General features: G+C 30.5%; 1 protein-coding gene, 1 long non-coding RNA gene and 1 pseudogene across 4 annotated transcripts; 1 reads left to right on the top strand and 2 right to left on the bottom strand.

Annotated features, from left to right (window-relative positions):
• Positions 1-8,165: 8,165 nt before the first annotated feature.
• On the bottom strand, positions 8,166-8,663 carry LOC108474562 (uncharacterized). The gene is made up of 2 exons (XM_017776530.2): positions 8,448-8,663; positions 8,166-8,351 (listed from the first exon to the last, which is right to left on the bottom strand). The coding sequence occupies exons 1-2, from the start codon at positions 8,661-8,663 to the stop codon at positions 8,166-8,168; spliced, it is 402 nt and encodes a 133-aa protein (XP_017632019.2).
• A 1,552-nt stretch (positions 8,664-10,215) lies between these two features.
• Positions 10,216-14,032, bottom strand: LOC108466428 (uncharacterized). 3 transcript variants are annotated; one of them, XR_008286194.1, is made up of 5 exons: positions 13,507-14,032; positions 12,944-13,280; positions 12,712-12,863; positions 11,048-11,112; positions 10,216-10,430 (listed from the first exon to the last, which is right to left on the bottom strand). It is a non-coding gene; the product is annotated as an uncharacterized LOC108466428 (long non-coding RNA). The 3 variants fall into 3 exon arrangements; XR_008286195.1 differs by having other exon boundaries at positions 12,712-12,824; positions 12,944-13,271; positions 13,507-14,027; XR_008286193.1 differs by having other exon boundaries at positions 12,712-12,824; positions 13,507-14,026.
• A 2,020-nt stretch (positions 14,033-16,052) lies between these two features.
• LOC108478558 (nudix hydrolase 23, chloroplastic-like) lies at positions 16,053-18,311 on the top strand (annotated as a pseudogene).
• The last annotated feature ends 405 nt before the right edge of the window (positions 18,312-18,716 follow it).

Raw genomic sequence — 18,716 nt, 5'->3', positions numbered from 1 at the left:
CATCGTGGTCCCATTTTCCATGGTCGTATAAGGAGAAAAAATGAGGAGTAATAAAGGATTCAAATAAGCTATTGTCAATTGAAAATGATAATAATGACATTGAAATTAAGGTCCTATGTTGCTTTGGTTGGCCTCTCAATGGCAGGCTAGATTCTTCTTACACCCCAAGTAATTCACGCATGCCAGTTTTTTATATTATATTTATATTTATTTGTTTAAGAATTATTACAAAATCTGTTAAATTTAAAAATATATATATTATGATTCAACAAGTTTAAATAATATATTATAAACTTTTATTATGATCAATTTGTACTAATTTTAATTTAATTTAGAAATATTTTGTCAGAAGAATATTTTTGAATTTAATATAAAAAACATTTTAATTTAAAAGAAAGTGTTCTGAAAGTGCTTTCTTTTAAATATGTATTAAAACATTATTATAACTTAATTTAAAACCAAACTATAGATTAAATTTTACTGCACTGTTCAAATTCTGAAGGCATGCTTATTACTTTAAATTATTATGTTTAAAATGGGATTATGCATTAAAAGCACAAAAGCAACAAAAGAAGATGTATTTGACGCATGTAATTAAGTATGCCAACTTACTTTAGTATATTCATGATCGTGCCATGCACGTGTGGATCAATGTAATTATATTAAATTAGTTATTCCAATTTAAAAAAAAATTAAATCGTTGCACTTAAAACAGTAATATAATCAAAGTAATACAATATAATAATATGTTATAAGATAAATATGGACTCTTGACAGCTCAACATCATAATCACGATTCAATCTAAAGTCCATAATTCAAGGGATTGTTTTAGAGAGTTTCGATCCAAATCAGTTGCCAATATTCTCATTTCCAAGTAGAAAGGTCTTTCATAATGAGCTCAATATTCACCATGTAATCAACATAGCTCAAATATAAAATTTAATAAATTGTCTAACATCTAAATATAAAACTTGTCTCCATATAGATTTGATAGTTAAGAAACTGGGCACTCCTTTTGACACTAAATTATCAATTTTATATTTTTTAACAATATAAAATAATAATTTCAATGTATAAGGAAAAGATAATTGATTCTAAAACTAAATTATTTGAATTTACAAATTTAATGTATTATTTAATTTTGGAATTGATTATACTTTGTTTAATATATTATTTTTAATATTTTAATTTTTTTTTTTTGCTAAAACTAAATGATTAGGTATGTCCCTTGTATAATTAAAATGCAAGAGATTAATATAAAATTGTTATCATTTAAAAAAAGTGTAATAATTTTAATATATTTCATTATATTGTATGCCAATCACAAAGTTATTTTAGAATGGGATATGTTAGAATATCATATGTAAAAAGAATGTTTGTAAAATTGTAAGCAGAATTTAAAATGAAACATTGAGAATAAAAATGAATATATAATAATGCTAAAATGTAAATTATATTTTGAAATTGTTCAGAATATGTGTTTCTGTATATTATTTATCACTTGGGAATGTACATTTCTCACGTAATTATATTTTGGAAATAATTTATTTTATATCACGTGTCTGATTTTTTAATATTATTTTCGTTATTTATTCAATTAGTTATATTATGAGATTAATTGTGGTGTGAATATAAATATTTAATATGTGATATTTGAAATTAAAAAATAAATACAAGAAAAGTTTTTATTCAAATATACCATAAATATAATAATTTTTCCATAAGTGTTAACAATGCAATAACCCCTCAATCACTTTTCTGAATCGGGTCTAGGAATTCATTGAGCGAAGGATGGCGAGGACGATCGTAGTTAAATTACTTGGCAGAAGAATTGGTTTTAATGTAGTGTTGAATAGGATTTCGTTACTATGGAATCTTAGGCACCCGATTCAAATGATAGATCTTGAAAATGCTTTTTTCATGGTTCGGTTTCAGGATGAGGACTATAGTCAGGCTTTAGTTGGGAGACCGTGGGTAATCTATGACCACTACTTAACTGTCCGACCATGGTCATCAGAATTCTCGACAAATCAGATTGAAGTAGAGCATCAGGTGGTGTGGATTAGACTTCCGAGCTTACCTCAAGGGAATTATTCAGATTGTCTCCTTTGAGCGAATGGGCATACGATCGGTCCAATGATAAAACTGGATATGCATGTTGTTAGTGCTCGCTGGGGAAATTTTGCATGACTAGTAGTGTGCGTGGATTTGAGAAAGTCGTTGGTGTCAAAGTTAAAAATCAATGGACGATTGCAACATGTAGAGTATGAGTCTCTACAAAATGTTAGTTTCAAATGTGGCCGGTACGGTCATGGTGTGAACGGCTGTCTGGGATCCTAAATGCGGGCACCAAAAAATGGATAAGGTCAGCATGAAACTATTTCGAAGGTATCAGGTTTAGATTGAAGGGTAGAGGATGAAGCTATCAAGCCGTGGATACTGGTGGAGAGGCGATAGAGAGGGAAGGGGCATTTCATGGGGATGACAAAAATCGGTGGTTCAAGCGTGAATGGTGGAGGACCGCGATTCACAGCATGAATGGAGAATGAAGCAAGGGAGTCGGTTAAAATTGGGGGATTTGATGGAGGGTTCACTGCAAAAACAAGTTTTTAGCGGCGTTTAAATAGAAAACGCCACTAAAAATCGAATAGATCGAATATTAGCAGCGTTTTTAGAACGTCACTAAAAGATTAAGTTGAACGCCGCTATAAATCGACCATTAGCGACGCTTTTTTAAAAGCGCGCCTCCATTTTACATTGAGCTTCAGTGGCATTAGCGGCACTTTGTGGAGAACGCCGCAATAGCTTGAGTTTTAACGGTGCTTTTTTAAAAACGCTACTATAGATCTAAACTATTTTAAGGTTTATGGATTATGGGTTTAAGGGTTGGGGTTTAAGGTTGATGGTTTATGTTTTATGATTTATGATTTAGGGTTTGGAGATTATAGTTAAGGGTTTAGGGTTTAGATTAATTAGTATTTTTTAATTTATATATTAAATAATCTCTTATATAATTATAAAAGAGATAATTTTAATTTTAATATTTTAAAATTATAACAAATTATTTATTGAAAAATAAATAAAAAAATAATGATTGATATGGATAGGTAATTATCTATTTTGGATAGGACCAAATTATAACAAATTAAATGAGGTCTTATTTTTATTTTGATCATATCTAAAACCGATTTTATAAACAATATAAATTAACTACACCATTCACTTAGCTATGGGAAAGTTAATTTCATTTTAGTTACTTAATTATAAAAAGTTACACTTTGATAACTAAACTATTTAATTAGAAGTTTTCATTTAATTAAGTTACGAAGCTGTTAAAATTAATGTTATGGCTTTCTCTAAACCCTAACCCCTAACCCCTTAAATCAACAACAGTTTAAACCTCAGACCCTAAATCTCTAATTATAAACCCCTAAAACTATAAACACTAATCAATAACTCTTTAAACACCAGACCCTAAATTTCAAATCATAAACCCCTAAAACTCCAACACCTAAACCCCAACTCTTAAACCCCAAACCCTAAAACTAACCTCTAAACCCATAAACTATAGATCGTAAATCTCAAACCCTAAACTATAAACTATAAATCATATAAACCATAAACCCTAAAATCTAAAAAATAAATTTCATATGGATATTAAGTATATATATAATGATGCAATGTAAGAGCAAAAAACAAAACACAAACAAAAAAAAAGGAAAAAAAAGTGAAATGGCAAAATGATTGCAAAACGTTGCCGTTTTAAGCTTTATTTTATATGTTAATTTAAAAATTATAAAAATCTTCAAAAAAATTAAAATTTAAAAATAATAAACTAAAAATTAAAAAATAAAAATAAAAACTTAAAAGTTTAATATTTAATATTTTAGTTCATATGTTAGTTAAAAGTTCAATATTCAAAATTTTTAAAAATTCCAAAAATGAAAAACTTAGCACAAAAATTTTGAAAGAAAAAATAGAAAAAATATGTTAAAAATAAAAAATTAAAATTAAACAATAGTGGCGTTTTTGGTAAAAACACCATAAAAAATTTAGCTATAGTGGCATTTTTGATAAAAATGCCGCAAAAAACGAATAATTTTTGGTTACCCGCTCATTACTTACTCCCTCTTCTTCTCATCTCTGTCGCGCGCCCTAAATCCCCCCAAAAAAAGGTTTATACTTATTTCTTTTTCCCTTTTACTCTGAAAATTTGCCCCCAAATTCGCCCCTCTTCTCTCCCTCGTCTCTGCAAATCAATTTATTTTTCTCATCTCAGTTCTCGCCCACCACCGTCTCCGTTGATTTTTTTTGAATTTGACCTGTATTCCGTGTCGAATCGTGTTGACACAAGTACTGCACCCCAAATTGCCGAGCTAGGGTAACAAAGCTTACCATCCCCTCTTCTCTCTCTCGTATCTACAAATCAGGTTTCTTCATTCTCTTCTCATCTCAGTTCTCGCCCACCGCCTCCGCTGGTTTTTGCCAGATCTGACCCGTATACCGTGTCGAATCCTGTCGACACAAGTACTGCATCTCACATTGCTCCGAGCCCGAGTATACGAGATTGGGCACAGAGCAAGAATCTGCGTTGCGATGGCGACCGAGGCAACTGGTTTTTCAGCCTTATTCATCTATAAATGGTGCTGATAGAAAGCTGCATGTTTTTGTTAGGAAGCCTATAAGTTCGCCTTTCTAATTGATTGCCTATTCATTTTTAGTTCGAAAGTTTTGTTAGCACTTGTTTCTATGCTGAAATGTATTGCAAATTGAGGAGCTTTTTATTTGGATCGATCTGAATTTGTATGGTTTAAGAGATTTTTAACTGGTGTTACTCTTACATGTGGTTTTATTAGTGATTCTCTTTATCTTACTCAAGGAAAGCATATATAACCCAAGTAAGCATATGAGCTAATGTTGCAGAGGTTTCTAAGCTGATTCGTAAGTGGATCTGGTCTTTTTTGGGTTACAGGTGGTATTCTTCTAGGCCATTAAGTTGTAAACTATGGTTTGATGTTCAATCCTTTTAATAAAATCTACTTTGCTGAGCCAAAAAAAAAAAAGGTTAGAAGAGAGAGTCCCTTACTGTCTAAATGTTCACTAGTGGTGTAAATGCCCAAATTAGACCGGGCCCAATGAACCAATACCAGACCCAAACCCAATACACCCTATTACACCCAAAAACAAATTAAACCAACAGCCCAAACAAAAACTAGCCCACCTAGCCCAAGAACTAAAGCAAAACAGAAACCCTAAAGCTATCTAAGCCACCGCCACATGCTACCACCTCCTCACATCGCCAATCGGTACCAGTACCACCAACCCTCGACACCGCAAAGCAAAAGAAACACGCAACAGAGACTGAAGAAAACAACACAGAAACAGACAATGAAAGAAAAAATAATAGAAAATAGACAGTTGTAATATGCCTATAAAAACTTTAACGAACATCTTGTAATGCTTCATCTTCTTCGGATGCTCCTGGATCAAAAAAAGGAGAAACACGAAATCAATAAGAAACTGACAGCACGTTTGGTTGGCTGTAATGGAATAGGGCTGTAATTGAATAGAGCTGTAATGGAATACAGCTGTAATAAGTAATTCAACTGTTTGGTTGAATGGAATGGAATAGAACTGTAATAGTATTCTTGTGTTTGGTTGAATGGAATGATGTTGTAATAGCATAAGGAAAAAAATTAAAATGACCAGAATACCCTTAGCAGAATTTTTTTTAAAATAGATGATTATTATTATTGTTATTAAATTTTAATAAGATTATTATTGAAAATAATTTAATAAAAATAATAAATAGTTTAACCATATTTTAACATAATTATTATTAAATATAATTTAATAAAAATATAATTTAATAACATTCTTAATATAATTATTATTATATGAATTAAAAATCAAAATATATAATACTATAAAAATATATATAATCTACTTTATTATTTTTAAACGCAATATATATTTAATGTGTTAAAATATCATTATCGAAACAAATAATTTAATTATTCTATAATAAAAATAATTAAATATTAGAAGTAATAAATAACTTATTGCTAAAAAGTAATAATTAACTTGAAAATTATATTTCACATTCAAGCATAATATTCATATATTAACAAAAGTTACATGATTTCATTAGTATATGTCATAATCCATATGTTTTAAAATTTTACAATATCAAAAGTTACATCATTGTAATGACATTCTATCATGTCATTATACTATCCAAATATTACAAACACAAAAAGTTACCAAAATATCAACACAACCATAATTTTTAATGGTCAGCAAGAAATCTTCTGACCCATTCCAATCGCACAGCAGAAGGTAAACTAAAAAAAATGAGCATTTGCGTTGGATGATCTGGAATTTTGCTCAATGCTCGATAGCGTTCATCCTCAGTTAAACCTTCCACTTCACATAATGTTGGATATAATTTCAGAGCACTTTCTTGAATGGTCATTTCTGACTTTTGTTGAATTACCACTTCGGATGCAATACTCTTATTGATTTCAAGGCCAACGGTCCGTATATTTTCCGCCAATAAAGCGGCAGCATCATTAAATGAAGTAGAAAAATCACTTGCATCAGAAATCTTTTTTTTCTTCTTTGAAAATGCAGAATCACCTTGGTTTCTAGCTAGTTGCGGTTCTGGTTGAGGTTGTGTAGCTGAAAGATCCATGTCATCTAAAGAAACATCAGCTTCGGATCCATGGAAATCGTTTCTTTCTTCATGAGAATTTGTAGCGGCTACATCTTCAACATTTATTTCTTCAATAATATCAGCAGCTGTTTGAGCATCTTTTCCAGTGGCTCGATCTTTTGCGTAGATGGCAGTAAGTTGGTCATAATAAGGGAAACTCCGATGCCGAATTGAGTCGCTTCTTTATGACTCTATAAAATTAGAAATTCATATTAGATATAAGTTTTGTTAAAATAAGATAATAAAGACTTGGAATAATTCTTACACTTATATATGAGTTCCAAACCGCATCTTCAGCAACAACAAGCTGCCTATGCTCATCCCAACCAAAGCCGCTATTGTTTTTTCCACTAAGCATGTCATAAACGATTGACCAATCCCTTTTCAATGTCCTAATCCTCGATTCAAGATTAGGTTTAGCCTTCAACATGGCATTGGGTAAAACTTTTTCTATCATTTTTTCTAACTCATTTAAATAGCCGGCTTTGAATCCAGATCCGCATTAAAGGTTCCAAGATTGTGCAAGTCGACCATACAAACAACCAACGCAAAGATCTTCTTTCGAACCCATTTCCTTTTGGTTCCTCGAGAACTCTGGGAAGAAACACTTGATTGGGAAAAACCTGACATAACTATCTTAAGAAAAAACGCAAATGAAAATTAAGTTCAATATTATGAATCAAAAGGTCAACACTCTATAAAATTATAACACATGATGAATCAAAAGAAAATAAATTATCATTCAACAAGTCTAGTACAATACAAAAAAAAAAATACAATTCAAACACCACCAAAGTTTCATAAACTAGATATATGAAATAACATAAACAACTTAAACGTTTACTATTTTTACCCTAAACCTAACTAATTTCTAGATGCTTGCCATTCATCGAACATTTGGTTGGCTAGTTCCATCCTCCAAGTAGCCCATGCATCCGACGGATGAATATTTATAATATTTGGTTCATCGTCATCTATCACATTACTAGGTAATCCTTCTGCCAACTCTTCTTCAATAGGATCAAGACTCATATAGGTTCGAATAAAATTATGGAGCAAACAACATGCAATAATAATTCTATTGTGCACCCTTACAGGATAGAATGATGGACTCCTAAGTATTCCCCATCTAAGTTTTAATAACCCAAAACATCTTTCAATAACATTACGCGCTGAAGCATGTTTCATATTGAAAAATTCTTCCAGAGTACTTGGCTGGTAACCCTAACGCCACTCATTCAAATGATATCTTTGTCCTCTAAAAGGCGCAAGAAATCCCTTACAATTTGTGTATCCAGCATCAACTAGATAATAACAACCTATAAAAAGAAACTATTTGTCATGGTTAATTTCCCAAAAAAGTATGATCTTAGAAATTAATTCAAATTCCTTTAATTTTTGCATTTTACCATGAGGAACTTTTAATCCATGTCTCCTACTTATGGCATCTCAAAGAACTCGTCCATCAGCAACAGAACCTTCCCAACCAGGAAGAACATAAACAAATTGCATATCAGGTGTACAAACACCTAACATATTTGTTGCTATGTCAACTTTTCGTGTTCGATATCTAGGTTTATCAACTGTTGGAACCCTAATCTTGATGTGGGTTCCATCTAAAGTACCTAAGCAATTCTACATCACATGTATAAAATCTCGAGTTAGAATACTATATTTAATTCCAAATGTACTAAATTATATACGAGCTATATATAGAACTCACTCCAATACCTTAAACCATTTCCACCTTGGGTCTGTAGAATTAGCTGTAATTGGCTCTGCCTTTTTAAATAATACATCTTGTAAGCGTATGACAGCATTTAAAACATTGTGAAATGATCTGCTAACGGTTTCCCCGGACCTATTAAAGTGATGCTTGATAACTCGATTTTTAAGGTGATGAGAAATAATATGTAAAAACATTGCCACTTGCTCATCAACAAGCATGTTCCTTGACGACTTCAATTCCCCTAAAGTTTGTAACATCTCACATAGTTTAAAAAAGGTAGTTCTATTCATCCTAACTTGTTCAATACACGTCTCGTCACTAGCATATACAAGTCTTTTCACATAATCTCGTTTTGCATAAAAATCTAAAATATAGGATCTAATCCTTGGTCTATAAGTATGCAAGCTATGAATGGCACCCAGTGCAACTAAGAACCAATTCGCAACTGTACACATTTGCAACCATATTGTAATAGCAAGACCAATTCTTTTACGCCTCTCATTTTGTACTATTATAGGTAGACGAGCCATTCGCAAGATATTAAAGTGTTACATATCTTCAAATCGTAGTAAACGGGTCACATTTCTCCAATACTAATTTCAATAACAAGAAAACAAAATCAAAGAATTTAATTGCCAAAGAACTTACAAGTGATTCGGTGAATACAAGATGCTCAACCTCGGTGAAGCAAAGAATCAAACAAGCCAAATAAGAAGAGGAAGCAATAACAAACCGTCTAAGAAAAATGAGCAATACATATTAATAAATAGGATAAGTCTATTTAAAAATATATTTGCTTATGTATAAGTAAATAATTTATCAAGCATTTACTAGTGTATAATAATAATATCATTTTCAAAGTTTTAAAGTTTGTTGCAATTGAAATTGATCTTATTTTCAAAGAATTTCATGTTTATTTATATAAATACAATTATCCAAATAAATGTTTATTTAAATCACTCAATACTTATACTCCTTCACTTTATAATTGTTAAATCACTTTTAACATTTTACATGTAGTCATTGAAACGTTATAAATATTTTACATGTAGTCATTTGAGATTTATAAGCAATATTCTCTATGTATATTTATGGAATTGAAAATTTTATACTAATGATATAAGTAATAAGATAAAGTACATGAGTGTAAATTTTGAATCATTAAATAAGATCATTATTTTTAGATATTTTATAAATAATATTCCATAACAAAGATATGAAATAATAAAGTACTAATAAATAAATATATATATATATAATTGTTTCATATATATATATGTATAACTCAATTCAAATTTTTAATAAAAATACATTTTAATAAAATTATAATCTTTTGTTTTGTATTTTAATAAATTAACAAGTGTCTTAAAAAGTATAACAAAATGTTCAAAAAGAGATGCCCGACAATTTTTAAAATTGTTTGTGGAATAAAAAAACATATTATTAGTATATCAAATACTAAGTCATTATTTATTTGAGGAAAAAAGTATAATAAAAATACATGTAGGAATGTTAATTGAGGAAAAAACAAAAGATTGATATGAAGGCATATATGCCAAAATAGTTCTTTCCCTTTCTTTTAAGGTGCAAATTGCAATTTGTTTTATATTTGCCCTTAGCCTTTACATCTATCTTTTATATTTGCCCTTGGCTTTTACATCTATCTCGTCATCTTGATGAAATATCTTAGGAATTCTCATTACTTACATCAATCCTCATAAATGGTAAAACAGATCTTTTATATAATGCCAAAGATCTTGCTTATCAATCTTCTTTCAAACTATCTTTGTTAGCAATATTATTTGATAGTTTATATTTAAAAAGTTGCATTATTCCTCCCAATAATTATGCAAATAATAGATTTATGCAAAACAATACCCAAAACAATACCCAATAATTATTGTACGAAACCTCTCTTGCCCAGCAGTATATGCAACTTGATCCTTTTTCTATCAAGCTCTATGGTCCTTATCTTGAAGTCAATTCTGCCAAAGAAAACACAACATTATTAAACCGTACTGTTCATTCTTAATATCTCAGAATTTATACAAATGATTACTTAAGGATTCAAAAAAGGTATCGAATGGATGTTATACCGATCTGCAACTCAATAGCAATATGAGAAGCATAAAACAATTCCTCAAGCTAATATGATGTTATACTGATCTACAACTCAATAGCACTTGGTACAAGGATTAAAAAGCATCAGAAAGTTCCAACCATGGATAGAAAGTTTTAAGCATGCAAATATTTTATTTTTAGTACAAGCAAGAAATTATATTACGGGGACCAAACCGTGTACCTCGTGCCAATCAAATTGAAACCGGCTAACCATGCAAATAGAACTTCCCGTAATATATGTGTGTAATATAGAACTTGAGCTAGCTACCGCTATTTAAATCCCTATCACATAATAGTAAGTCATAAACAAGAACATCTGACCTTGAAAGAGCAATGCAATCATCAACCAGAAATTAACATTACAACAATGCAGTAACTTGAGCTATTTTCTAGGTACTGAAAATCCAGTAACTTGTCCATTCTACTAAGTTCTTCATCTCTGCTCAATTCAACAAATATAATATGGCTTCGTACAATTTACCTAGATATAACTAGCTCCAAATAAAGCACCATTTCCATTTGAAACTGAGACCTGTAGTCTTTACCCTGTATAAGGAAAACAAAGATGTCACAAGACAAAAACCAAGCTTGTATCCATGGCTGGATTATTCGGACTATCAATATGAAATAAGTACATGCAGAAGAGACTCAAAGAAACATCCACCAATTTAATAAACACATGTTTACTAATTTTATAGTGTCATACTTACACAGTTAACATGATATATAAAACACAAACATGGGTTGTCACGTTTGATGGAGGATGGAAATATACTTAACAGATGCAATACATGTTAAAAAAATGAAAAAGAAAAGAAATGAAGGGGCACTGGTGCTAAAACTACATCTCGGGTGGTGAATCAAGACAAGGAGACAAAGGGAACTAGGAGCAGGTCATGGAGAAGAAGGTGAAGAAGGGAAGTAATTATGAAAGATGATGGAAGAGAGAACAATATAGTGAGCAACAAAAAAAGGAGACAGAGAAAATAGAAACAAGCACTTAACTGATCTATTGTATCTGTCAAAATATGTTCTCAACATTATAAATTACATTGATTTTCACAAGCATTGCATGTACCCATCCAGCTTCAAAGCCGTGGAGCATTGGTATTTCATATTGTTCGATATAGCTCCTTTATGTACATCAACAACCATTAGCAAGGGCAAATTACAATTTTCAAATTGTCCCAACTGATAAAAACCAAACCCATAATCGAAAAAAATCATTCAAACCAAATCCGACTAATGCTTCACCCCTAATGCTGCATGCGAAGTACAATAGAGACAAATACATATCCAATCAACAAAAAAAGAACAGTAGCTTGAGTGAGAACTATAGAAAACTGTAAAATCCTTTGAATGACAATTAATTACAATTAGCAAATTATAAGCTCCACAAGAACATAAACTCAAAGCCTCGCAAATAGATTTTTTAGTGGTCATCAAGCAAAAAATCTTAATATAAACCACATGGACAATTTAATGGATGTTGGATTTGTTATTAATATTGAAACTCAATCAATTCTCAGATTTTAAATTACACACAGAGCAATGTTGCAGCTCTTTCATAAGTAATTTTAACTTTCACCAAGCTACAAGGCGTATCCCTGCAAATTAGTATACAAGGCTTATTCCGACCATGTTGTTTAGGGAAAACTGCAAGTAGCCTTAGTAGCAGAACAAGTTGCAATGACAGTTCAATAAAGGATCAACCCAAATTTAAGGCTACAACAAAAGCCAAAAGTTAAGAAATTTCAGATTGCACAATTAGGATACAAATGGTGTAGCCATATGCAACTTTAACAATCAGTCTATGGATTACACAGTTACCAAACAAATTTTCTTTACAGTTACCAAACAAATTTTCTTTCTCCCCCCAGTAGTTACAAACATTTCATAACTCTATTTCTTCAATCATTTTAAAGGATTAAAAATCAAGAATTTTTACTGTACATAAGTACTCTATTAGGCATTCAATTCATACTCAATTCCACTTTTCATTTCTATAATAAAGGCAAAACAACACATATAATTAGCTTATTTGAAGTTCCATCAATGCATTGAATGAATAATAAAGAGAAAAATAAATTGCCAGTTTCAAAACCCTTAACGCATGCAATCAAAGAGTTTTGATTGTAAACTTACCGATTAGTAAAACAAGCTTCAGGGTGAATAAAGATAAAAACCACCAAGCTGGGTGAACAGAGAGGCGGAAATTTAACAGTGTCTTATATTGTGCCAGCAGCATTAATTTAACACTGGCAAGTGAAAAGAAGAAACACCATGAATCTTCAAAACTGAAAAGAAACCTATTATTTCTACTAATTTAACAAAAAAAAATTAGAAAAAAAGGAAATCAAAATGGGAGAAGAGTTACCTGAGGGATGACTGCTCACATCGAACCAATCCGATTATTTCATTTCTCAAGTTTTCACCTCATACGATTCTTAATTGAAGGCCTTGTTGAGGGTTGTTAGGGTTTGCCGAAGGGTTGGTGAGGATAAAAGCATGAAAAAGAGGGAGAAGGTGGAAGGAAATGGGAAGAAGAATGAAAAAAAGAAGAAAACTGTGATAGAGGTGAGAAAGAAATGGAAGGGTAAAGTTGAACTCTGGCCTAAATTTTTCACGCCGAATGCCTATTCCGTGTGGAGACCATCGAATGCTAAACAGCATTTTTGCCCTGAATAAGCCTATAACGAATAGAGCTGTAATAGCTTATTACAGCCAACCAAACACTGGTTCAATAATGGGCCCACTGAATTGAGCTGTAATGCATAAGTATTACAGCCACCCAAACAGCACGTGAAGTTTAAAGAGGTGTAAATTCCTCTTTTTCTTTTTATTTTTCTGTTTATTAGATATATCTTTTATTTTATTTTTATTTTTTTTCACAAACATATTCTGTAACATATAAACAAGAGAGGAAGAAAGCTCTCTTACCGGTTCGATCAGTGTTGATTTAGCCAAACCCGCTTCTCCGGTCTGAAGTCGACAGATCCTTGCAGATCCGGTGAAAGCCTCGGCGGTGGTGGAGGCGTATTATGCACCGGTGAAGCCTAAGAGTCAACCAAGGTGAAGGGTAGGAGAAAAAGGGGGCTCTGGTATATACTTTAGTAAAGAAAATGGTAGAATCCAATTGTTTTTTTTTTTTGTTTTTTTAATTGCAAGTGAAATGGCACCGTTTCAAAGGGAAACAGAACTGCACTTCTTTGTATGAAAGGGTTAATTCCACGCTAAGCCCTTCCTCTTTTTGCGCTACCTTTCAATCAGTTTACATTTGTATTTCTTTGTTCTTTTAAACTATCCCTGTAACTTGCGCATGTTTGCAGTCAGGTCCGCGCCTAAGCTCTGCGTTTTGGGTCTGGTATATTGCCAGTTTAGATCCCTGAGCATTGGAGCGTATTGCGCTTCAGTCCTTCCTTTAATTTCAGCAGTGTATTTTATTTATTAAATATCCTTTTAGTTTATTTTTTTATTCTAATTGATTCCTTTTAATTTGTATAGTTCATTTTTTAATTCGTTTAGCATTTTTTATATACATTTTAAATTACTTTGAAAATTTACTTTTTTTTAATTATAAAACTATTATTTTGAAATTACCTTGTATATCATATCGTTTTTAAAATTTTGTATAATATTTAATTTATATTTAATTTATATTTAATTTATATTAATACATATATGATTTATGACAAAATTAGTTTTATTTTATACACATTATTAGTTCCATGTTATTTACACATATAATTTCTTTTAAATTTATTTATTTGTGTCTCCTTTCAAATTTATTACGTATGTAGTTTATTCTTTTAAAAGTATGTTTTATTATTTCCTTTTATTCAAGATTATTTCATGTATATATTGTTATATTCTATATTGATTTGTTATTTTGTCATGTATATTGTTCATTCTTTATTTTTATTATATTTTCATTATATATTGTTTATGTTATTTTTTATTATTGTCTGTATATCATCACCTTTAAATAGATATGTTTTGTTTTTTTTAAATATTTTTGTATGTTATTTGCTCCAAAATTCTTCTTTTACAATATTTATTTTAATCTTCATTTACATGTTCTTAGTTTTATTTCATATATATGTAAATCATTTCAAACCCTAAATTTTTATTAGTGGCTTTTGAATTGTTAAACATTATATTGACTCCTATTATCCGTATTATTTTATATATTATGTATTATTTTTAGTTTTCATTTCATCTCATACATAACTGGTGCATATTGTTTACTCTTCATTTGCATTATCATTTTAATTGTTATTCATTTATATTTGAAAATTTGTTGTATTTCCTCCTAATATGTTTCTGTGGTGAGTTATATTTTGGTTTCTTATTAATGTCTTAAGTAAGGTATGAACTCATTGCCATGATGTGTTGATTAATTCATTTTTTATGTTTATACTATTATTCTTCGCCGAATATAGTATTTCATTTGTGCGCATTGTCCCATGTTTATAATTTCACTCCTTTTTTGTTTACAAATGCTACTTTGTAATTTGTGACTTTTTTTTTTGTTTTAAATCAATTATTCTATCTTATTTCAAGTAAAATTAATGCGTTTTAAGCCAGTTTTATGATTATTCACTTAAAAAATCTTTAAAACAAAGGTAAAGTTCGATGTTTGACAACTCGGGGAATCGTGCCCTATCGTGCTGGGTTACGATTTCCTGTTTGTTTAAAATAATCGAATATTCCTTTAGAATTTCACCACTGTCTTTAAAAATTCTTTAAAACAAAGGTAAAGTTCGATGTTTGACAACTCGGGGAATTATGCCCTATCGTGCTGAGTTACGATTTCATGTTTGTTCAAAATAATCGAATATTCCTTTAGAATTTCACTCGTGTTCTTTAAATTCTAAAATAAGGCAATGTTTTACATTTTGGAACATCGAAAAATTGTGCCTTAACTTACGGGGTTTCGATTATCTCGTTGATTCTAAATAGCTAAATATCCTTTCGAGTTTTAAAACATACGGAAATCCAATTAAAATTAAAAACAAACTTGCGCTCAGGAGTTCATAGTATCGTGTCCTAACTTACGGGATGTGATACTCTGATATCTCGAGGCAAGGAAATCTTTAGCAATCATTTCGAGCCAATTCAAGTGTTTTCAAAATCGACATTGACAAAAAAAAGGATCGTATCTTGAATTTATTCTCGATTTTTAACCTTCGACATTAGGACACTAAGTAATCAATTCGGTACCAATTTTTGGACGTGTCGAGGGTGCTAAACCTTCCTCGTATGTAACCGACTTCCGAACCTATTCTCTTGGATTCGTAGACCAAAATGCTGTTTTAGCAAACTAAAATTGTTTTATTAAAACAAAGGTGATCCGATTACACCAAATCAAGATCGGTGGTGACTCCCATTTTAATTTTCACTTTCAAAACCAAAGTCGATCCCCGTTTTTTTCAAAAAAATGGTTTCGACAAGTGGCAAATAGATCATAGAAAGTTCTAAACAAGATGGGAAATGATATGCTTAATTCAGTTAGTCTCTACATTACAAGAGCTCGAGAGGAGTCTCGAATATGGGGTATGTGTCTAAGTCTAACATGGGTATGCTCAATTTTTCCTTTGCTTTTTTCTCATATTTTGAGGGTCATTACACCATACCAATGTCTGAATATGTGTTGAATGTAGGTGTTGGGCGCAGGTATTCTAGGGAAAATGAAAAGTCTAGTTGACATAAGTTAGTCTTATATTCATTATTTCAGTAAGCTTAAGCGGATTAGGTGATCAAATTGGTTTCAGGTGGAAGAACGTGATGTGTCTATACAAATATTATTTAATTGAGATTAAGATATTGATTTTAGATCCCGAGTTCTATCTATCCTGATACTATCAATCAATGCAACTAATGCCAGACTATGATTTCTATAATTTCTCTTTAAATATTTTATCATATTGAAAATTTATGTAATTGGAAATTTTATTTTTTTGTAAATCATTTTTCTTTAAATTTTATTTCTTTGTGTAAATCATTTTCTTTAAATTTTATTTATTTTTGTAATTTCTCTTTGGATTTTATTTATTTGTGTAAATCATTTTTCTTTGTTTAGTGACACAACTAATCTTTGAACATAATTTCTATTGAGTTACATATAAATGATTTTTTAAAATTGTGTTTATAAATTTTTAAACTATTATATATATGTCAAATTCTGTTGTTTGTCATTGAACTATGTGTATGTTACTTGATTTAGTATTTATACTCTAATTTGACTATTTTTAATCATTTTTGTTCTTTAAAAAAAGTAGTTCTAACATTAAATTCCTTAAACAAAATTATATAATTTCAAAAATCTTATCGATAAATAAATTATTTATAATGTTATGTCAATTTACTAGCACTGCCATATCATTTCAATTGATTTGATTTTCAAAATTTGAAAACAAGGTTACTCAATTTTAACTTCAAGTCACACATTCCATTTGTTAGGAAAAGCTATATCTTTTTTCAGAATTTTATAAAAAAAAGATTTTATTTGAATTTTCTACTATGGTACATTAAAGTTCATAAGTAGCTCAATTCCATATGTTGCTTTATTTATAGGTGCTTCGAGAGTTCAATCATGTTAATCCACAAACAGATGAGGAAGGAAAAGTATTTTTAGACACAAGAGTAAGTTTCTTCATGCCTCGTGGTAACTAAAAGAATTTATCCTGTCTTTTGATCTATTAGTTGGTACATGATATTAGATAGCTGTTTCTGGATACTATTAATTTCTACTTTCCTGATTTATTGCATAAAGAATTCTTTACATCTAAATGTAGCTGCGTATCTAAATAATAGATTTTTTGAGGATGGACCATGGATTTGGTGATATTTTTATTTAAACTATCTAGGTTTTAGATGCAACGCCTGTACATGCAAAGGCACATGATTAATATCATCAATTGCAATATTTTTTAAGAAATATTGAACCATCTTTTGGTCTTTGGTATGTATTTATATGATTGGAATTTTGTTTAGGAAAGGATTGAATATTATTTTCTTCATTTTCTGATATTTGTTTGCAGAAGAAATTAATTATGCATTTGAGGCATGGAGTATTCACACTTGCTTTTCTTGTAAAATAGCAAGTTTCCACCATCTCTGATGGCAATACAAATATTTGAGTTGATTGGGTGGCATTAACATAGGACTCTTCCTGCTGGTTACCTGGAAATTGGGGAGCCTGCTGTTGAAAGGGCAATAAGGGAAACATGGGAAGAGGCAGGTGCTGAAGTGGAAGTCATTTCCCCTTTTGCACAACTAGATATTCCCCTTATTGGACAAGTTAGAATAAGCATCCTTAATTTACTTATGTATCTCATGTACATTTATGGAAGATGTTTATGTATCTAACATCATTTTGTCTTTTTTGGAGCAGACTTATGTAATCTTCTTGGCAAAGCTGAAGAAGCCCCAATTTTCACCAGGACCAGAATCATCCGAGTGCTATCTCTTTGAATTGGACGACATTCTCTTTGATTCTTTGGAATTTTCTTCCATTTTGTGTTACTTTGAATTTGGTATGAGTTTTTTCTTTTTCTTTCTTTCCATAAATGTAAATGTGCTTAAAATTTATCTAAAAATTCTCATCGACATAAATTTTCATTAATTGTATTATCTCTCTGTTGCTGCAGTACATCGAAGATGTTAAATATGGGAAAGTAAAGTTTCACTATGGCACCATTAACAAAAGGTTAAGTGTTCTCTTGTTGCTTTTACTAGGTTAAGAAGCGAATGAAGAAGCCTATCTATGTCTACTACCAATTGGACAATTTCTACTAGAATCATCAAAGGTATATCTTTTCTACCTTCACTATAAGTTTTACACTCCATTATGTGCTCTATTGCATGCTGGCTGATCTTTAAAATAATGTTAATGATATCCTTTTTTTCATTAGCAGACATCATGCAATATTTTAACTAATACTATTAGCATTTACCATATGCTTTTTACATGAATCCATATGATTTTTGGATTTTATGGAAGTTTGTATCTCTTAAACTGGAATAACAACCATCAGTATGAGTTTCTATTAATGTCCTCTAGATATGAAATCAAATTGTGTTGAATTATATTGTAAAACCACCGAAAAATGTTTGTGTACTCTTAATATCAAACTCTAGAGTCTAGA

Source organism: Gossypium arboreum, chromosome 7 (assembly GCF_025698485.1).
Source record: "Gossypium arboreum isolate Shixiya-1 chromosome 7, ASM2569848v2, whole genome shotgun sequence".
Classification (NCBI taxonomy): domain Eukaryota; kingdom Viridiplantae; phylum Streptophyta; class Magnoliopsida; order Malvales; family Malvaceae; genus Gossypium; species Gossypium arboreum.
The sequence above is the reverse complement of the archived record's forward strand: the minus strand, read 5'-3'. Positions and strand labels throughout refer to the sequence as shown.

Excerpts from the sequence above, each read along its gene's own strand:
- LOC108474562 (XM_017776530.2), bottom strand. The coding sequence starts at position 8,663 with ATGCTTGTTGATGAGCAAGTGGCAATGTTTTTACATATTATTTCTCAT. Across the intron at positions 8,352-8,447 it reads CAAGGTGGAAATGGTTTAAG|AATTGCTTAGGTACTTTAGA; the intron begins GTATTGGAGTGA and ends CATGTGATGTAG.